Source organism: Scardinius erythrophthalmus, assembly GCF_964197995.2.
Source record: "Scardinius erythrophthalmus genome assembly, chromosome: 2".
NCBI lineage: Eukaryota > Metazoa > Chordata > Actinopteri > Cypriniformes > Leuciscidae > Scardinius > Scardinius erythrophthalmus.
In genome coordinates, this window is record NC_138222.1 from 29,935,591 (window position 1) to 29,958,460 (window position 22,870).

Below are 22,870 nucleotides of genomic sequence, written 5' to 3' on the forward strand. Positions count from 1 at the left end.
TGGTGTACAGTATGTTTCCATGGTGGCGAGTTTCCAAGGCTACTTTGCCATTGAAGCAGTTTTTTTGTTCACCTGCAAAAAAAAAAGCTTGTTATATTTTGAATAGATAATGTTTTTCTTACTAACCAATTTTTACAATATTAGAAGTTTCTACCTTTTAGCTTTTTGTTCAGTAGCCTTTACACCAGTGTCAGTGTAGACATTTGCTTTGTTCCTCTTAAGAATTAATTCAGGCCAGAGGAGGTATTTTTTCTCTTTTTCATTAACTGCTCTTATTCTTCAGGTGCCAATGCCAAGTTGCGCTATCAGATTACATCAGGTAATGTGGGAGGTGTTTTTGACATGGAGCCTGAGGTGGGAACCATCTTCATCGCCCAGCCGCTGGATTACGAACAGAACAAGCTCTATAAGTTGCACGTCTTGGCCTCTGATGGGAAGTGGGAAGATTACGCTACCGTAATAGTCACCATTGTGAATAAAAACGATGAGGCACCTGTGTTCTCTGAGACGATATACTATGGCAGCGTGACAGAGGAGCTGGACGGTTCCCCTGTCTTTGTGCTGCAGGTAATGTCTCTAGTTTCTCTGTTTTATACATATCAGAATACTTCATTTTCAGATCATATATTTGTTATTTCAAAATAGCGACTTTTTGTGGCTCTTATTCCTTAATGTTAGAGCTCCTCTAGATTAATTACTGCATTCTTCCATTGATAAATTAATACAACAACAATTCATTGGAAATTGCCCAAACACTCAAACAAAATGTGTTTGATAATTATAGTGAAAACTGTGATCGATTTGTTCTTTTGATCGATTTTGATAAAGGCTCCAGAGATTCATGCATTATTATTAAGTTAATTATTAGAAGTTTGAATTGCAACTCATCACATCACTCTATTTGTCCAAAGATGTGAGAAGCTCACTTTTAATACAAAAGTTGTTGGAGTAATTTTATTTCCTAACTTTTACATTTTTTAGTCAAGAAAGATTTTAGAGGGTTTTGATATTATTATTTGTAATATTCTGGGTTGTTTGGAATTTTTGCATGAATTACCACTCCTAACTTAAACTTAAACTCCTATAACCAACACAGTAGTTGCATGGATGGATGGATGGAGGGATGGAGAGATGGATGATTGATAGATATATAGATAGATAGTTGGATGTATATAAAACTTATGCTGGAGTTTGCAGAATGAAACTTCAGTATATTCTCTTTGATGTTGTAGGTAACAGCGTCTGACCCAGATAAAGATGCTGACCAGGAGGCATTAAGGTATTCCCTTCATGGCCAAGGTGCTGAGATTGAATTCATGATTGATGAGGTGACGGGAAAGATTTATGCCCAGAAAACATTAGACCGTGAGGCCCGTGCAGTTTGGCGTTTTGTGGTACTGGCCACGGATGAGGGTGGCGAGGGACTAACAGGATTCACAGATGTCATTATCAACGTGTGGGACATAAACGACAACGCTCCTATTTTTGCTTGTGCCCCAGACAGTTGCCATGGCAATGTGGCTGAGAACTCCCCGCTCGGCACTTCCGTCATGGAAATGACAGCCACTGATCTGGATGATGCGGCTGTTGGACAAAACGCAGTATTGGCCTATAGGATTGTGGGTAACGCTGCCCTTAATGGTGCTAACAGTGGAGTGGATGTGTTCAGCATCAATCCTGCTACTGGGACTGTTTCTGTGGCAATGTCTGGCCTGGACAGGGAGCAGACTGACTCGTATGTCTTGGTGGTGGAAGCACGAGATGGCGGAGGTATGATAGGAACAGCCACCGCCACTATACACGTGACAGACGTTAACGATCACGTACCACGATTCCTGGATCGCTCATGCTCTGTTCGCATCCCTGAGAGCAGTGAGCCCAACACGGTGGTCATAGAGCTGGCCGCAGAGGACGCGGATGCTGGAGAGAACGGGCAGCTGACCTTCAGTGTGGTGGCCGGTGATCCCGAACAGAAGTTTTACATGGTCAGTCATCGACAGGAGCAGCGCGGGACTCTTCGTTTAAAAAAGCGTCTGGATTACGAAAGACCAGGCGAGCAACACTTCAACCTCACCATCAAAGTGGAGGATATGCAGTACTCGAGCCTGCTGCACTGCACACTAGAGGTTGAAGACTGCAACGACCATGTGCCGGTCTTTATTCCTCACTTTCTGCAGCTTCCTGCTATACGAGAGGATGTCGCTCCAGGAACTAGTGTCGCAAGTGTGGCTGCCAGCGATTTGGACTCTGGGCTGAACCGCGAGATCACTTATAGCATTGCTTTGGAGTCTGATCCGTACCATCTGTTTTCTGTGGACCAGTCGGGAATGCTTACTGTGGCTAGCGAGCTGGACCGGGAAACATCCACACAGCATCACTTGGTTATACTTGCAACAGACCACGGCACGCCACCTTTGACTGGCACTGCAACTATCCAGATGGCTCTGCTGGATGTCAATGACAACGGACCTGAGTTTGAAGCTGCGTATGCACCGGTTGTGTGGGAGAACGTTGTAGGCCCACAGGTCGTGCGGCTCAACCAGAGCTCCACGTTACTGATAGCCGTGGACCGAGATTCACAGGAGAATGGTTCACCCTTCTCTTTCTCTGTGCCTCTGGAGTACCGTTACAGCAATGACTTCCACCTGCAGGATAATGGGAATGACACGGCCACCATCACCGCTCTGAGAGCTTTCGACAGAGAGAGACAAAAACAGTTCTTACTACCTGTCATTATGACTGACAGCGGCAGTCCACCGAAGACCGTCACGAACATCCTCACTATCACCATTGGTGACGAGAATGACCACGCCCACACAGCTGGACAGAAGAAAGTGTTCATCAACTATCACAGAGGTAATGGCTTCAACAGTATAATTATGCAATGGCAGATAAAAGAGTCGGTAATGTTTAAATTAGGCCTATATTTAATTAAATTATAGTTGTTGTTTTTTTTTCAATTGCTAGGACCAATTTCTTTCTGACTTGGGTCTCTTTTTCAAAACTCTTCATACAGTGAGCACAACAGCAGTTTGTGTGAGCTAAACTATTTATCATTCATCACTGCTTTGACACAAAATGCATTCAATAACGACTTCTTTCAAAGTAGCCTACATTAAGTATTTTCTCACATAGACACAATTACTGCCAAAACTCTTAAGGGCCAATACCTATAGGCCAATTTGCACGTTTACATACTCTTTTCAAAACCTAGCATAAAACAAAACTGAATAATATAGCAGTTTGCTACATTAACACAGTAATGCCATATTGAAATATATTCTGAACCTTACAAAAATGAAATTACCATGTATACAAAAGGGGACATGGACCATGTAACACATACTGCAGTGAATTCTGAATAGTAGAGAGCCGTCATTCTTGTTTTGTGAAGATATTTTACAAATAAATAAATAAATAAATACATTGTATAATGCTACCCTGTTGTTAGTGTTTTTTAGGTCTGTGTTTTATGATTGACAAAGTGTGTCTGTTGGGTAAAAACCTTTGCTAGTGTTATGGAAGAATGAGTTGATTTAAGACATGTATGAAGTGTTTTGGTAGCTTTAGTGCTTTTTGAATCTGAAATAAACTGCAAGCTGAGAGTTGTTGAGAGCTGTATGAAGAGTTTTGAAAAAGTGGCCTTAATATAAAGAAATGTGTAACAAAATAAACTGTAAATGAGTTGAATCAGTTCAATTTTAAATTGATTATAATTCTTGACATCTGTTGTGTCAGTAGTTTGTTCATTGACCTGATTGTTTGAATTTTTCTTATTGTTTTTATAAACTAAGGCATTTCTTAATTTAGTTATATTATTGCATTGATAATTATCATGAAAATAATAAATCTTCAAAGAACAAGTTGTATCTTCAAAGTTATGTGGAATCCACTAGCGTGTTTCCCCATATGAAAGGTGGAGTGAGAGGATATTATCAGAGGAAATGATTCTATAAAAATGGTTTTATTTCCTGGTTTATTTACACGTTTAATACACCACAGGTACTGTTCAAAGGTTTGAGGTCGGTAAGATTTTTAAAATGTTTTTGAAAGAACTCTCTTAGGCTACCCAAGGCTGGATATTTGATTAAAACTGCAATAAAAAACATTAATATTGTTATATTATAATATTACTACAATTTACAATATCAGTTTTCTATTTTAATATACACTATATTGTTTTGGGACGTCTGCCTTTAAATGCACATGAACTTTAATGTCATCCCATTCTTAATCAGTAGCGTTTAATATGGAGTTGGCCCACCCTTAGCAGCTATAACAGCTTCAACTCTCCTGGGAAGGCTTTCCACAGGGGTTTAGAAGTGTGTTTATGGGAATTTTTTACCATTCTTCTAGAAGTGCATTTGTGAGGTCAGGCACTGATGTTGGACGAGAAGGCATGACTCGCAGTCTCCGCTCCATTTCCAGTTGAGGCCAGTGAAGTTCCTCCACACCTAACTCGTTCATCCATGTCTTTATGGACCTTGCTTTGAGCACTGGCGCGCAGTCATGTTGGAACAGGAAGGGGCCATCCCCAAATTGTTCTCACAAAGTTGGAAGCATGAAATTGTCCAAAAAATTTCATTAAGAAGCATTAAGAGTTCCTTTCACTGCAAGTAAGGGACCAAACCCAACCCCTGAAAAACAACCCCACACCATTATCATGCCTCCACCAAACTTTACACTTGGCACAATGCAGTCAGGCAAGTAGCCTACCATTATGCCTGGCAACTGCCAAACCTTGACTCGTCCATCGGATTGCCAGGCAGAGAAGCGTGATTTGTCACTTCTCCACTGCTTTAGAGTCCAGTATCGGTGTGCTTTACACCATTGCATCCAATGTTTTGGATTGCACTTGGTGAAGCAAGGCTTGTATGCAGCTGCTCGGCCATGGAAATCCATTCCATGAAGCGCTCTACGCACTGTTCTTAAGCTAATCTGAAGGCCACACGAAGTTTGGAGGTCTGTAGCTATTGACTTCTGTGCGCCTCAGCATGCGCTAACCTCGCTCTGTGATTTTACGTGGCCTACCACTTCGTGGCTGAGTTGCTGTTGTTCCCAATTGCTTCCACTTTGTTATAATGCAACTAACAGTTGACCGTGGAATATTTAGTAGCGAGGAAATTTCACGAATGGACTTATTGCACAGGTGACAACCTATCACGGTACCACGCTTGAATTCACTGAGCAACCCATTCTTCCACAAATGTTTGTAGAAGCTGTCTGCATGCCTAGGTGCTTGATTTTATACAACTGTGGCCATGGAAGTGATTGGAACACATGAATTCAGTGATTTGGAGGGGTGCCCCAATACTTTTGGCAATTTTGGCAATTTATTCCTGTGACTGCAAAGCTGAATTTTCAGCATCATTACTCCAGTCTTCAGTGTCACATGATCCTTCAGAAATCATTCTAATATGCTGATTTGCTGCTCAATAAACATTTAGTATTATTGTCAATGTTGAAAACAGTTGTGCTGCTTACCTGTAGAAACTGATACATTTCTTTCAGGAGACTTCGATTACATTCTTTGATTAGAATGTTCATTAGAACAGTATTATTTTTCAATAATTTAACAGCATTGGTTGCCATGCCTCAGGACATTGTTCACTTGTTTCATTTAAAGACATTTGTTCTTTGTCCTTAAAATGCTCTTGTGTGTAGAATTAATTTTGCATCAGATCCCAAGCCTTCGGGTTAATAATTCCAAAATGTCACTTTAGAGCTAGTAATGAAGGCTTGAGCCATTGATATGCTATGAGAAAAAGAGAGAGAGAAAGAAATTAAGCGTGTGAATTACCAGAGTCTAAGCCTCTCTTAACAGCATTTGGCAGCAGTATTTGGCTCTTCTTATTTTCTACTAAATTTACCTGCTTCAAAAACAGTGATTGAGAAATGGACTTTGGAAAATAATTGCACACTTTAAAATACTTCTAAGTGCAATCATTATCAAGCATTTAACAGCCCTGTGTGTGTGTGTGTGTCTGTGTGTGTGTGTGTGTGTGTGTGTGTGTGTGTGTGTGTGTGTGTGTGTGTGTGTGTGTGTGTGTGTGTGTGTGTGTGTGTGTGTGTGTGTGTGTGTGTGTGTGTGTGTGTGTGTGCGTGTGTGTGTGTGTGTAAATAAATGCACAAGCATGCATTTATACATACTGTATACTGTACTACACCTGATGCACATGCGATGTTTTGACACAGTCTTTTTTGATGACAGGGAGAATGCCAACCAATGTGCTGGGGAAGGTTTACTCACCAGATCCAGATGACTGGGATAACAAGACGTATGTCTTCGAGGGACATGTTCCTAGGTGAATCTCCCCCCCCCCCCCCCAACACACACACACACACACACCTCTCTTCCTCTCTTATTCTCTACTCGACTTTGTTTCTTTCTCCTTTTCCTTTCTATCCACATCATTACATCAGCCCTCCACCTTGTTAACATGTTTATACACATCTCCCTGCACTTTCCTCTCGCGCATTTCTCCTGCACCCTTTGTGTTATTTAATGTATGGTTAGCTCAATGTCTAACCCTTCTTTCTTACATCCCAACATCTCTCTTCCTCTCATGCTCTTCTCTATTGATGATGTGCCCTATACTGGAGAGGCATATACAATGATAAGATGATCCTGACAGGGCCAGCTTTGAAATGCCATGAGCACACAGGCACCTGAGCTCTTGTTCTCTCAGAATATCCAGTATATGCAACATAATGTAAGTGTCTTTGAGAACGAGAGAAAAGGGAGAGAATGCATATCAGAACTCCATTAGGACAGATGTGAACAAAAATGAATGATTTCATTGAAGCTTAATGTGGTACTCTTAACTTTGTAACTGGAATTTTTGTGCTTCCATGCTCTCTGTAGATTTTCTTTAAATGTGTATATTCAGCAAGTTTAAGTGTAAGTATTTGTATATGTAAAGGTGGGGTCAGAAGTGGACTTATAAATTGTGCTGTTCAATTATACAAAGCCGCTGAGTTCAGATTGGTTTATTTTGCGGTTAGTGAAATATATATTTCAGTGTCGTTCATCTGCCATTCACAATTTGTTGCAATATGCTAGAAGAGGAAACTCTCAGAACCCTAAGGATTCACACTCTGTTTTTCATTCTCTGGTTTTTCCATTCCATATCCCAGAATAATCTCTCAGCATTCACTCTAGCCACAGTTCAAATGACAATGAATTGTGTTTGTTGCTCTTTTCATTTTATACTTTGGCTTTTTTATTGCTTATATATTGACTGTTTTTTTTTTGTTTGTTTTTTTGCAAGGTCTTCAATGCAAATATATTAGAGTTGTATATTTTGTATAAAAAAAGAGCAGTAAAAAAAAAAAAAAAAAATATATATATATATATATATATATATATATATATATATATATATATATATATATATATCAGATAAAATAAAAGATTATGGTATCTGATCAGACAATCAGTATTTGAATCCTGTTATTTTTCCTACCTGCAGTTATTTCATCCTGAACAAGCGGACAGGGTTTCTGATCATAAAGGAGAACGCCCCTTCTGGGAGTTATGACTTTCAGGTTCGAGTGTCAGATGGGGTGTGGCCAGATGCAGTCTCTAGCGTGAAGGTGAATGTGAGAGAACTACGGGACGATGCCATCTACAACTCAGCCTCTCTGAGATTAGCAGGTACAGGTGATATTCACCGTGTGACATCATGTCATAGTGCTGTGAGACTTTGAAACCAGATTTCAGCTGATCATTAATCAGTGCTAATTTTACACTTCTTGAAATTCTTCTCTTTTTCTCTCCCCAATTATCTTCAAATTATTCAGCTAGAACCTCATACATACACACTTAAAAATTCATTACCTTTAGTTAATTTAATTAAAGAAAGTTTTTACACACAATTTAATTTAGTTCATTCAAAATAAAATTTTGACCAAATTTTCTCCCCTAATGCAGTCCCTTGCAAAACATGCTGGTAACTACAGATCCACTGCCTAGTTAGTGATGTCAACAAAAATGATTCATGTAGTTTTAACACAAATTAATTAAGTAAACTTAGTTTTGAATATATTAGGTTGATTGAACACAATGAAATTAAGTTGTGACAAAATGTTAAAAAATCATGTTAATTAAGCTCATTTTAATTAATTAAACTGAACAAGTGCAGTGTCCATTTCAGCCTTTTGTGACTACCTTTTTTAAATATGTTTTTAAAGCAAGATTAAAGTTTGCAAATGTCTTTATTTTCATAGAATACATAAGGATTGAATCATTTATAGCATTCAATACTATAGTATTGATTCAGTGCCATAATACTTACATAATGAATTGTTATTTGTCTTCTTGCACTTATTTACATATTCCGTTGTGATTGGTCTTGTCTCATCTGCATCTGTTGATCTGTCTTTAGCCGTCTTGATTCTGTAGAAGCACAGAAGCTCTGTTACGCTTTGGTACTCATGCACAGTCAACAAAAAGCAAGATACAAACTCAGTTTCATGACAACTGCACCTCTGATGCAGCAATTCATTTGTGCAGAACTAAATCCTGAAACCGAATCTTAACTACTATACTGTACCTCTATCCTTTTGCATTTTGCATCCATAAAGGGTTAGTTCACCCAAAAATGAAAATTCTGTCAGTAATTACTCACCCTCATGTTGTTCCAACCCCGTAAGACTTTCGTTCATCTTCGGAACACAAATTAAGATATTTTTTGATGAAATCTGAGTGCTGGATCACTCCTCCTGCAGGTTTATGGACACCTTAACTTGCTGGCCCAGAAAATGTATTAAAGACATTGTTAATATAGTCCAAGTGACTCCAGTGGCTCAATCTTAAGTTTATAAAGCGACGAGAATACTTTTTGTGCGCAAAAACAAACAAAAATAACGAATTTATTCCACTTTTCATTTCCTTCTCTCTGGACCTCGAGTGTTTTTATGTAGTGTAATAGCGTAGCGCGTCTGTGTTTCACGTCACCACGTATCACACATGACCAGAGTCGCCCAATAGTGAGCCTACGTGGTGACGTGCAACACAGACGCGCTACGCTTAAACACTACGTAAAAAGACTCGAGGTCCAGAGAGAAGGAAATGAAAAGTGGGATAAAGTCGTTATTTTTGTTTGTTTTTGCGCACAAAAAGTATTCTCGTCGCTTTATAAACTTAAGATTGAGCCACTGGAGTCACTTGGACTATATTAACAATGTCTTTAATACATTTTCTGGGCCAGCAAGTTAAGGTGTCCATAAACCTGCAGGAGGAGTGATCCAGCACTCAGATTTCATCAAAAATATCTTAATTTGTGTTCCGAAGATGAACGAAGGTCTTACGCAGTTGGAACAACATGAGGGTGAGTAATTACTGACAGAATTTTCATTTTTGGGTGAACTAACCCTTTAAATGCAAAATGAGTTGTATATAGTAATGCAGCTATATACTACTTCCAAGGCTCTTAAACTAATTTGACTCATAATGAATGGCACTCATAATGTATACAGCACTGTCCAGGTGTAAGCCAAGTCTGTGCCCAATGCTTATTTCATTCAAAGACATTAAAATAGTTTGATGATCTGGAATCAGGATCTGTGTTGATTGTGTGCCGCGTTGTGGCAGTAAAACTTATGGGCAATATTGAATTTGGTGACATTACAACAGCCAGCATTTTAATGAAAACAAGACTGAGCTGAAATGAAATGGACTAGAGCTGAGGATTTTGTAGTTTTAAGACTATTAAAGTGGGGGAAAGGCCTTGTGGGAGATGGAGAGACAGAATATAAAATGTAAGCCAATAGCAAACTCATAAGCCAATAAAGAGATTTTTCTTTGATTTCAGCCGTGCAACTGAATTTATTGCAGGCATGAAACAACAGCAAGCTGTTTTCTGCTGTCTGTGTTTATTAATGCTCATTGTGACTTCACAAATAACTTCACAAATGCACAAATGACCACAGTGTGTATGTAAATACCTCTCTTATCCATAATCTCTGACAATCCCTAATTGAACCAGGATTATGTGTGGCATTAAAAAACAATCTGAGTTTTTTTTTTTTTTTTTTTTTTTTTTTATATAGTTTCATCACTTAATCTACTGGGGACTGTGCAATTAGATATTTGTCCCATATTTCTGTTTAGTCTTTAAACTAAATAAAAGTTACTATTTACTCCTAACCCTCCAGGGTATAGTATTGCCTAGTTGGAATTAAAAAGGCAGACTTTAAAGAACGTCTCAGGACAGATTATGACGGTAACCATGGTTCCCTGGAAAGGGAACAAGACGCTGCTGCGTTGGACGTTACAGTGCTTTGGGAATGCTTCTGCGTGACCGTCTTCAAGCACGTGTTAAATCAGTCCAATGGCGTGATGGAACGTCATAGGCAACCCCAGCGTGGCTGGATGCGTGCGGGAGAACCATAGCATACAGTGTGTCGTTTCTTGAGACTCAAACAGATCAACTTCCGCTTGGCCGAATTCCCTCCAGATAAGCTTGGGACAAGAAGCAAGATTTCCTCCACATGACCAAGGAACGAAGGCATCTGCATAACCTTGATCATGCAGAATGGATGGCCCCTCGTCGAAAACCCCTTGGTCTTGAGCCACCACTGCAAGTGTCTCATGTACAGTAAGCCTAAAGGTATCATGTTGGATTCAGCTGCAATCAGACCCAACAGTCTCTGAAACTGTTTAACAGTGAGTGACAAGCCTAGCTTTATCTTGTTCACGGCTGCAAGAATGGAATCGATACGAGCAGGAGAAAGACGTGCCTGTATCATCGTTGAATCCCATACCACGCCTAGAAAATTGGTTCTCTGTGCTGGAGGAAGAACACTCTTCTACAGCCTTAACCCCAATTCTTTCATATGGCCGAGAACAACATCTCAATGCCAAGCCACCATCTGCTCTGACTGAGCTAAAATCAAACAATCGTCTATATAGTTTAATACGTGAATGTCCTAGACTCGCAGAAGAGCCAGCGTTAAATCCACGCATTTCATGTAAGTTTGTGGTGTCAATGCTAGGCCGAAAGGAAGAACGCAATACTGGTACGCTTTGCCCCCTAAAAAGGGCACCTGAGGAACTTCCTCTGTTTAGGAAGGATGGATATGTGCAAGTATGCATCCTTGAGATCTATAGTGACAAACCACAAACAATTTTCTTCAATGTCAACATCTTGAATCTTTTGACAGCAATTTGAAAGGCGCAAATCTATAATTGGACGGAACCCCCTATCCTTCTTTGGAACAATAAAATTCCAGCTGTAAAATCAGGACTATCACTTGGGTGGAGGAACACGTTCTATGGCCTCCTTGTCCAAGAGAGTTTTTACCTCTTTTTCCATTACCAGAGCCTGCTCGGACCAGCCACTGTGGGCAAGACCCCGTTGAAACGATGCGGACGAAAACTGAATTGAATTCTGTAGTCTTTCTGTACCGTTAACAGGACCCATTGTGACACATTTGGCAGAAATTTCCATGCTGCTAGATGGGTCTACTAAGGGAATCAGTCTCTTGACACTGGCCTCTGACATATTTCGAGTAGTCAGATTGGCTGAAGCGGCTGACCGGCAGGGAACAACCGACCTGACTGCTGTAATAACCTCCTCAGAGGTTTTGAGTCTCCTAGTGCCAAGGCGGCACTAGGAGATATCGACTTGCTGGAAACCGCTGAGCCCCAAAACACCTGAGGTCGTGAGGTTTGACAGAATGGCCCCCGTAGAGCACCAAGGAAGTAGGAACCATATAAATAGGTGTGGACCACTTCCCCCCAGAGGGGCCTACCCTCATAGGACAAATTTAGCCACAGATACCTCTCCGTGGCCACCAGGGCTGCCATAAAGCAACCCATAGCTCTGGCCGTCTCCTTAGTGGCCCAGAGAGACAAATCTGTAGCCCGACACAGTCCGAACCGCATCCAGACACGGGAAGAATACAGTTTCTCATACGATTTTGACACCTCGGTGTGGAGATTGGAAAAAATGGCAGGCCCTGAAGTAGAGGTTGCACTTTCGAGGGCAGAAAACGTTCATCCGTTTTACTACCAGTTGATGCTTAATCTGGCCATGGTGCGAGTGACAACCTCGACCAGCTCCTCATAAGCAGGAGAATGACATGGCGAGACCTTAAAATATCCTGCCTTGATGGTCCAAACAGTATAAAAATAAAGCAGAATAAACCGCAGTGCATCCCGCAGGTGAAGGAAGAGAAAAGGATGAGCCCGTCTCTAACCCCTCTAGGAGATCCATTTGCAAACCCCACGATTGCAACCGCCACTCTGCCTTGGCAGCAGTGGGGCTGGGACCGCGGGTAACGTGAGCCTGGGCACCCTCCTCGAAGAGTGCCCAGTGGGTGCGGAGCGTTGTCAGTGGCAGCCGCTCACAATGAGCAGAGTCAGACCCGTCAAGAGCTGACAGTTAACCCCCTCAAGAGCATGCTCTGCTCCCAACCAAACTATACACAGATGTATTTAAATGCAAATTTGCTCACATTATTTCTCTCTCTCTCTCTCTCTCTCTCTCTCTCTCTCTCTCTCTCTCTCTCTCTCTCTCTCTCTCTCTCTCTCTCTCTCTCTCTCTTTATATATATATATATATATATATATATATCACTCAGTATTAAGGTAAAAATTATAATGAAGCAGTTTATTTCCCTGGAGCCCTGTCTCAACATACGTTGAATTCTAGGCTAACTGAAAGTTCGACTTTCGTAATATTTACTGCCTCCTTGACATTTGAAATCCCATTTCAGGAGCAAATGTTGAAGGCAATGGAGAGTCGTAAGGCCTGTTTAATGCTGCTTCTTTGAGGTTATGGCTTGCTCTGTGAATCTTGGAAAGTGAACTGATTGTAAAGTAAAATATGAGGAGAAGTATGTGGAGACACCCATCCTAGCTCTTCGAGATAACCAAACACGTGTGCACAAACTCACACAAGCTTATTCCCATAACCTCTGCTCTGCTAGTACACAAACAGGGCACACACACACACACACACACACACACACACACACACATACATTCATACATAAACTCCCACATTCTGCAGGACACACACCATGAAAAGCGTTTTGAATTTGAACTTTGAGGCTTTTGGCTGCTAAGCCAGTTTGGACTCATCTATAAAAAATTTAAAGTGTTTTGATCCTCATCTCCCTTAACCCTGAGATTTCCACTGCTACGAAACTTTGTGGTATCAATAAAAAGAAAAATTGGAAAAATATTGGCATTCATTCAGTGGGATTAGCTCACAGATTCACAAAGACATATTGACCACCACACTGTTCCCCAAGCCACAGCTAAACTTCTGATTCAAGCTGTGTATGTGTGTGGTATACTTCTCTGTGTGTACACTGAGTATACCGCAAATGAGGTGGAATGTCATCATCGGATACGATGGACTACCAAAGAGAGAGAAAGTGTGTGTGTGTGTGTGTGTGTGTGTGTGTGTGTGTGTGTGTGTGTGTGTGTGTGTGTGTGTGTGTGTGTGTGTGTGTGTGTGTGTGTGTGTGTGTGTGTGTGTGTGTGTGTGTGTGTGTGTGTGATGGATAGATGGATGTTTAATTGTTATTGCTAGAAAATAGAAAAAATTGTTAACTGGGTCATATGATGGTTCTAAAAAGAACATTATTTTGTGTATTTGGTTTAATGCAATGTGTTTATGCAGTTTTATGTTAAAAAGTCATTATTTTACACATACTGTACATTATTGTTGTTCCTCTATGCCCCGCCTTTCTGAAACGCGTCGATTTTACAAAGCTCATCGTTCTGAAAAGCGCGATCCAGTGCATTGTGATTGGCCCAAAAATCTTAAGCGTGTGACGGAAATGTCACACACCGTTACCATATTTGGAACATCAGCTCCCAAAGCAATAATTACAGGTTATAATGTCAGTTCCCTTACGAGAACGTTCTCTCGTACTGCGTTGCAAACGCTATGGGAAAACTCCTTTTCTCGAGAATATTGAAGCCTTTATTTTAAAACGCATTTGCTACAGCACAGGCGAGAGCATCAGACCCACGTGAGTGAGCTGATAGGCTGTGCTGTGGGCAACTGCACGAACCAATGGCGGATAGACAGAAGCGCGCGAGCCAATCAGGGCGCTTGGCGCTCTGTCACTGTCAAGCGCGCGAAACTACACGTGACCATAACATATAAATACAGATAGAATCCGCCATTTGACAGATTTAATCTCCTTCAGCTCGACTCACCTCGTCGCTGATTTTCTCCGGTCGTAAGAAGCCCTCGTCGTGGAAAAGCCGTCCAGCGGAACAGCTTCGCATCCCGGCATCTCGCCAGCCGAGCGTTTCCCTGTGGCATCCGACGAAAAATTATATCCTTTTCATTGCATATTTATCTAAAAGAGCAAACCGCTGTTTTCACAGCGCGGCATAATGCCTCTCTCCATCTGTGAGAGCTGCGGGGTCTCCCTGCATGCATCCGACGGACACACCCAGTGTGCGGCCTGCCTCGGCCCTGAGCACGCCGAGGCAGCGCTCATTAAGGGCGGCTGCCAATTCTGCGACGGGATGCCTGTCTCCGTTCTCCGTTCAAGGCTGTCTTCGACGGTGACCGATTCCGCCCACCTTCCGTCTTCGGCGCCCCACGAGCCCCGTAGGAAGAAGCGGCGCGATCAGAGGCGTCCTGAGCGCGGTGAGTTTAGCGAGTGCACGCCGGGCCTTTCTCCTCGTGCCTCGCCCACGCCTTCTTCGCCTGTCCTGTTCTCTCGGAGCGAGCAGCGCCCCTCGTCTGAAGCGGCTGGACTCGTCTCTTTCGGCGCATCTCCGGATGACGTCGATGACGCACTTTCTATGGCGGCATCTGAGAGCGAGGATTGGTCGGGCTCCGCGGACCCCACCCCCCCCTCTCAGCTAGAGTTTTCTGATACTCGAGCGAGCATTGACGCCGAACTTCTCCGTGTCATGTCTCGCGCTGTTGACGAGTTGGGACTCGATTGGCTTTCTCCAGCTGAGCCCGCCAGAAGCCGCCTCGATGAATGGTACCTGCCGGGGCGCCAGCAGGCCCCTCGTCAGCGCGCCGCTCCATTTATGCCTGAGGTTCACGAAGAGCTCACAAAATGCTGGCGCGCGCCCTTTTCAGCGCGAACGCGCTCATCCGCCTCTTCTACGCTCTCCACTGTTGACGGCGCTGAAGAGAAAGGATATGTGTCTCTCCCCCCACTGGAGGAAGCGGTCGCTGCACACTTATGCCCCCCCACTGCAGGTAGTTGGAGGTCTAAGACGGTGCACCCTTCTAAGCCGTGCAGAACTACTTCGGCCATTGCCAGCCGCGCATACGCTGCCGCCGGTCAAGCCGCCTCTGCACTTCACGCCATGGCGACGCTTCAAGCCTTCCAGGCCAAACTTCTCCGTTCCATGGATGAGTCAGGCCCGGACCCAGACACATTTAAAGACCTCAGGAGTGCCACGGATCTGGCACTGAGGGCCACGAAGACCACCGCTCAAGCCCTGGGCCGCAATATGGCCAGCCTAGTGGTAATGGAGCGCCACCTCTGGCTAAACTTAACCGAGATCAGGGACGCGGATAAATCTGCCTTCCTCGACTCGCCCGTCACAGCCTCAGGTCTCTTCGGCCCATCTGTCAGCGGCTTCGCCGATCGCTTCACTGAAGCTCAGAAGGCTTCCAGCGCCATGAGACACTTTCTACCAAAGCGCTCCAGCTCAGTCCAACGGCGCCCCAAGAGCACGCCGCGACCTGAGAAAGTGGTGTCCCAGGTCCTCCAGCCCCGCCCAGCGGCTGAGACCAGTAAGCACATGAAGCCAGCGAAACGGTTCCCGTTCCCTAAGCGCCAGGGCCCGCGGCCGAAGCTGACGCTCGATCACGAGCCCAAGAAGCCGTCCTAACCGGCACAAAGAGGGGTCACTGTCCCGCTGCGGCCGGACCAGCCCCAAAAATCGCTCGACTACTGCTCACGGCTCCCTCTTCAGTTCAGGCGGCTGCAGCAGTTCTAAATGCAGTTCATGGGCCCGTCACATGTCACGCACCCCTGCAAACAAACGCTGTTTTAACAGCGACCCACACAAAGCACAAATCGAGCATAATTTCTCACATGCATACATGTCAGTCCGAGCCCCCCACTCTGGGTGTTCCAGATATGATAATGCCTCTAGCTCTGCGGGCTCTAGCTTGGCAAGCTATCCCCGGAGTTTCAGTATGGGTGATGAACATCATAAAGCATGGTTACTCGCTTCAGTTCGCCCGCAGACCACCGCGTTTTCGCACGGTTATACAAACCACGGTAAGGGGCACATTGAGTCATGTCCTCCGCACCGAAGTGTTAAGTCTGCTGGCGAAAGGGGCCATCGAGAAGATCCCCCCTTCTCTGAGCGAGTCAGGTTTTTACAGCCGATACTTTCTTGTTCCAAAGAAAGACGGCGGCCTGAGACCCATTTTAGATCTCAGACATCTGAACAAGGCTCTCATGTCACGGCCGTTCAGAATGCTCACGACCAGACATATCCTGACGCAGATTCGCCCAGGCGACTGGTTTTTCTCAGTAGATCTGAAAGACGCTTACTTTCACATTCAAGTGAACCCCCACCACAGGCCATTCTTGAGATTCGCCTTCGAGGGGCAGACATACCAGTACACAGTTCTTCCATTTGGACTGGCACTAGCGCCTCGTACATTCACGAAGTGCATGGAGTGCACGAAGTGCATCTCTCCCCCCTGAGACAGCGGGGAATGCGCATCCTAAACTACCTCGACGACTGGCTCATACTGACCCAGTCAGAGGCGGAGTCACATACTCACAAAGCCTGGCTCCTCAGCCATCTAGAATGTCTAGGGCTCAGGGTCAATGTTGCAAAGAGTGTTCTGTTGCCCAGCCAACGTATCACGTTCCTGGGAACAGTTCTCGACTCCGTACTTATGAGAGCATGGCCCACACCGGCCCGTGCTCTAACGATTCAGCAGCTCACGGCATCGTTCATAGAGGGCTCTCTTGTACCCCTCAGAACGTTTCAGAGGATCCTTGGCCTGATGGCCTCTGCATCATCAGTACTCCAACTAGGCCTACTGCGTATGCGTCCTCTTCAGCTGTGGCTGGCTCCTCTGGTGCCACCCCACGCCTGGCATTCAGGCCACTTGATTATCAAGGTGGACCAGCGCTGTGTTCAAGCCCTGGCCCCTTGGAAAAACGCCAGCTGGTATCAGCAGGGCGTAAGCATGGGGGTAGTTTCAGAGAGGAGGATGATTTCAACAGACGCCTCCAACTCCGGTTGGGGAGCTCTGTACGAGGGCAGGCCTGCCTCCGGCCTCTGGTCGAGCTCGGAGAAACGCCTACACATAAACTGCCTCGAAATGAGAGCAGTTTTTCTAGCCCTAAAAACATTCCTCCCATACCTGGCGGGACACCACGTGTTGGTACGGACGGACAACATGTCGGTGGTCTCTTACATAAATCGCCAGGGCGGCCTCAGGTCCCGCAACCTATTTGCCATAGCCTCACAGCTCTTGCTATGGGCTCACACCAATCTGCGCTCGCTCAGGGCAGCTCACGTGCCAGGCACGTTGAATACAGGAGCAGACATGCTCTCTCGGGGCAGAGTTCCCCCAGAGGAATGGTCTCTCCACCCTCAGACAGTTCTCCTACTCTGGGAGGTCTTCGGGAAGGCAGAAGTAGATCTTTTCGCCTCAGAAGACAACTGTCAATGCCCAATCTTTTTCTCAAAGAGCAGGGATGCGTTGGCCCACGACTGGCCCAACCTTCCTCTCTATGCGTTCCCCCCGGTCTCGATGCTCCCTCAGGTCATCGAACGGATCAGGAACACGAAAAGCGCAGTGCTATTAGTAGCTCCTCTCTGGCGGACCCAGGTTTGGTTCCCAGAGTTGATGCAGCTGTCTGTAGCAGACCCGTGGCCAATCCCAGTGAGGCGCGACCTCCTGACTCAGGCCAACAGGACAATCTGGCATCCCCGTCCCGACTTATGGGCCCTACATGTATGGCCACTCAACGGGTACCCCAGAACCTCCCAGAGGGCGTCCTGAATACTATAAAGGAAGCTAGAGCTCCGTCTACCAGACGCCTCTATCTCAGTAAATGGTCAGTGTTTTCCAGCTGGTGTTTAGCTCGAGACCTCGACCCATACACTTGTGAAGTACCAAGAGTACTGTCTTTTCTACAGGAGATGTTGGACGCGGGTCGCTCCCCCTCCACTCTCAAAGTGTACGTGGCAGCCATTGCTGCTTTTCACGTATTGGAAGCCGGGGCCTCCTTAGGAAAAAGCGACCTTATAGTTCGCTTCCTCAGGGGCGCCAGGAGGCTTAACCCGCCTCGGCCACCGTCTGTTCCGGCCTGGGACCTCTCCTTGGTCCTGCGGGCTCTTAAGGGACCTCCCTTTGAACCACTTCAGTCAGCTGATCCTAAGTCTCTCTCTCTGAAAACCGCCCTGCTTCTAGCACTGGCGTCAGTAAAGAGAATAGGGGATTTACAGGCGCTGTCTACCAGCGCTTCCTGTCTGGAGTTTGGTCCTAATGACTCCAAGGTCATTCTTAGGCCAAGACATGGATATGTTCCTAAGGTGCTCTCAACTCCGTTCAGAGCCCAGGTTATTTCTCTGTCAGCTCTCCCCTCCTCCGAGGAGGATAGCGATTCTCTCATGCTTTGCCCAGTCAGAGCTTTGAGAATTTATCTGGAGCGTTCGGCCTCTTTCAGACAGTCTGAACAGCTCTTTGTGTGTTTCGGGGGCCGATCCAAGGGCCTCCCGGTCACTAAAACCACACTGTCCAGATGGATAGTTGACGCCATTGCCCTGGCTTACACCTCACTGGGCCTCTCTTGTCCCATAGGTGTTAGAGCTCATTCCACGAGAGGTATTGCCTCTTCGTGGGCTTGGTCAAGTGGTATTCCCATTGAAGACATTTGTGCGGCGGCCGGCTGGTCCGCTCCGTCCACATTTGTGAGATTCTATAAGCTGGATGTCCCTGCTCTGCAGACATGCGTTCTTTCTGTCTAGACTCTGGCTCTGTGGATCCAGACTAGTTTTGAACCATGGTCACTTGGGTATTCCCATCTATAGCATATGTGCGGCGGCCGGATATCCGCTCCGTCCACATTGTTGAATTATAGCTTTAATGCCCTTGCTTGTAGCTACAGTTCTTCTGTCTAGACACTGGCTCTGTGACCCAGTCTAGTTGATATTGAACACACGGTTTTCACTTTGTGGGCTAAGTGACTGGCTCGGGCCAGATCCGATGAATTATAACTTTAATGTCCCTGCTTTGCAGTTACAGTCTTTTCAGTCTAGACTCTGGCTCTGCTGACCCAGACTAGTTTGATATTAAACACACGGCTATCACCTTGTGGGTTAAATGACTGGCTCTGGCCAGTCTTTATTACGGATAATTGATGGGCCCGATGTTCGGTCTCTTTTTATCCTGGCTATTCTGTACTTCCCGGAACTCTGGTGAGTCAGAGCGGCCAAAAGATTAATAGCACGGCGTTTTAAATGGAAACGTTCCCATAGCGTTTGCAACGCAGTACGAGAGAACGTTCTCGTAAGGGAACGTACTGGTTACTTTCGTAACCTCGGTTCCCTTAGAGATAAGGGAACGAGTACTGCGTTGCCTTGCCGTGCTATTTTTCTTATGGCAGGTTTGTCGCTTCAGTCGATTATACCTGTCAAATGGCGGATTCTATCTGTATTTATATGTTATGGTCACGTGTAGTTTCGCACGCTTGACAGTGACAGAGCGCCAAGCGCCCTGATTGGCTCGCGCGCTTCTGTCTATCCGCCATTGGTTCGTGCAGTTGCCCACAGCACAGCCTATCAGCTCACTCACGTGGGTCTGATGCTCTCGCCTGTGCTGTAGCAAATGCGTTTTAAAATAAAGGCTTCAATATTCTCGAGAAAAGGAGTTTTCCCATAGCGTTTGCAACGCAGTACTCGTTCCCTTATCTCTAAGGGAACCGAGGTTACGAAAGTAACCAGTACGTTCTACCTTATCAATTCAAGCCTGAATCTGATCCGGAAAATGCAGATGACCAAGCTGATCGATCAACTTTGCCAGCGCGACTGGACCACATCGTATCAGATTGGTCATGTTTTATTTCATTGGGGACATAATTACTGATTATAATGACTTATACTGTCTTTTTACACATTGCTCCACGCTATGGGTATGAGAACACTATGTAAACATAAAACTACGTCTGCATTTGTGATCGTAGAAACGACAAGCAAGCACTACTCTATACTGCTCAAAACTCGCATTTGAATCGTCAGTAGAAAATTCTTAAAATATGAATACATACTTATAGGCTGTGTGAGTCAGAAGCGCCAGAATGTACATGCAAAGATGGATTTGCCCCACTTTTTTTAATCAGCCTTTGTGCACAACCGGCCTTGTACTCTCCCAGGTTCTGGAAACAGTCCTCTGAAAAATGAGCAGCACACAGTCGAAAATTTTAGTTGCACTGTTCTGGAACAGTGTTGTACATAAAGCTTAAGCACTGTTTTCTAATTGTGTCCTCTATTGGAAGGCCAAACAAAGTAGTTTGGCTTTCGCAACAAAAATAAACAGTGTCTCCACGACATGGCGGCGCCAGCGGCACCAATAATACAGCGAGAAAAAAAGTTACACCTTCTTTCTTTGCATATACATTTGGGCAGTGTTATGAAACTCTGCCCCCACACACTGACGTAGATTTGTGGGGGCGTGTTTTAACCATAGACTGTAAAAAAATATGGACGTAGTGTCCGTGACGTCACCCGAAGGTTTCTGAAGACCGTTTTTGAAGCCTAAAGTGGGCGTGGCTGACCGTCGCCATTTTGGTAGCGCGTCACTCCCGAATTTATTTATTTTTACAGTCAGACAATTAGCTGAGGTAACGTGATGGCTAACAAGCAGCAGACAAACGGCTAATGATGACTAATGACCACTGCAGCGGGAATCCACCTGTCACTCAAAAGTGGACACCCTTAATTATGCAGAAATTTAAGGCTCAATATAATTTAAACGGATGAGTTATAAAAAAAAATCACAGTTGTCATGAAGGTCAAAAGTAGCTTTATAGACCAAAGCCACTTTTTGCTCCAGGCTGTAAACATGTTTTTTTCTGCTGTAAAGTTGGGTATTTTAACATGGGGGAGATACAGATTTGACTCACTTTTGCAGCCAGCCTCAAGCGGCCAGTTTATGAATTGCCGTTTAATGATGTTTTATAAACAAAGTTCGGGAGGAGCACGTTCAAATAATTTATCAATCAATCAATCAACTCGTCATCAAACAATTACCATGTCTACCCTATCAGCATGAGAGGAAGTATATATATTCACTCTGTCAACTCACCTTACATTCCTTGACAGTTTTCAGCATCCCTCCACCACCCCGACTCCTCACTCTTGGCTTGTTCTTTCACAGCCAGGAATACGGGGGGAGTACTCCGAATACCGAGCCCGGAGCCCTCTCCTCGGACAGCACGCCAAATACGCATTTACCGCTTTAAAAAAAAAAACTGCTTATAAAAAAAGTGTTACTTCATGGGGTTGACGATCAGCATTTTCTGTAGGGTCAGCACCTCCATTGATTGATCATTTGTTAAAAAAAAGTAAGTTCTTATTTTGTACTGTTTATGCATCATATACCATATATTTACATATCTTCCTGCTGTCCCCTTAAAATGTTTGTGTGTGTGTGTGTGTGTGTGTGTGTGTGTGTGTGTGTGTGTGTGTAACATCCAGAAAAAGTGGTAAGCACATCCATTGCTTAATGCCTGTGGGAATGGGAGCAGGTTTGATCTGGGCTTGGATCAAAGCCAGGTGTGAGGCTGTTTCCAGCTGTCATGATGAGTCTGCTCTTCACGCACAGCTCCTGATGAGAGCAGACAGCCACCCTTCCTGCACACCCCCCCAAAGTTAATCACAGTTTCCTTCCTTGCCTCTACCTAAAGCTCCATGATTGACACTCTTCAAGCACTAATGATTATTTGTTCTATGTGCAAAGTGAACTGAACGACTGCCGTGAGAGGGAGAGTATAAGGCTGCAAGAGTAAGGACACAAACACAACTTATGCTATAGACTTTTAGTCCAAATAGACACCATGTAATTTGACGCAAATTATAACAAGGCCATAACAATTATTTGTAGTGTCCTTTCAATATGTTGTGTACCTGGTGTCATTATTTAGCTGTCAAAATTGAAAATGCACATTTCCATACATTTTAAATGAACAACAAAAACCTCAGTAAAACACCACAATATGTAATGTACTGACTGTAATTTCATCCCTCGTTTTTATTCAACTTAAATATGCTGTCTCCTCTGAGGTACATATAAGATTACACAACTGAAACTTACACACACACACGTATTCTGAACTACTGTTCTGTTGCCTGTTTATGCCCACAACATTAACTCCTATGTTTCCAATGATTTCCTGAGGGTGAGGGGGTCACAGAGTAAAGTCACTGACAGCGAGTCCAAATCCATCTTTCCATGTCACTGTTGTCATTAAAACAGGAAAATCGCCCCCAATTTTCTCAAACATGCCCCTCTGCCTTTGTGAGTTGTGAAGTGTCAGTGAGAGTTATGACAGCCCTGCCACTCTCCAGCACTGGCCCCAAGGGACACTGACTCAGCCTGGGGACAGACTGAGCTCAGCATCTCTCTCAGTCGGTCTAACCTCTCCCCTGGGGCCGCTGTTCAACCACCGGCACAGTCCCAAACTGTAGGCTAAGCATCCCAATTAGAATAGTCCATTGGGTGTTAGAAGGAAAGCACACCTGCAGCACAGGAAAATCGATGGTCAGATGGTTGCTGTAGTGTCACAATTTGCCTACAATGCTCAGAGGCCATGGCCAGCTTCATCATAGCGTGCTGGGAACCGTGACCGTGAAGCACAGGCACCCATTATCATAGTGACAAAGACTTGCTGC

At 44.6% G+C, this 22,870-nt stretch overlaps 1 protein-coding gene across 1 annotated transcript in view; it reads left to right on the forward strand.

Moving 5' to 3' along the window:
* LOC308707040 (neural-cadherin) overlaps positions 1–22,870 on the forward strand; it is a gene marked incomplete at both ends in the record, with an annotated part of 259,279 nt that overhangs the window by 162,957 nt on the left and 73,452 nt on the right. Inside the window, 4 exons of the mRNA XM_081393095.1 lie at positions 284–567; positions 1,233–2,856; positions 6,212–6,305; positions 7,473–7,657. Coding sequence (XP_081249221.1) covers positions 284–567; positions 1,233–2,856; positions 6,212–6,305; positions 7,473–7,657 — 2,187 coding nt within the window. The remainder of the gene's footprint in view (positions 1–283; positions 568–1,232; positions 2,857–6,211; positions 6,306–7,472; positions 7,658–22,870) is intronic.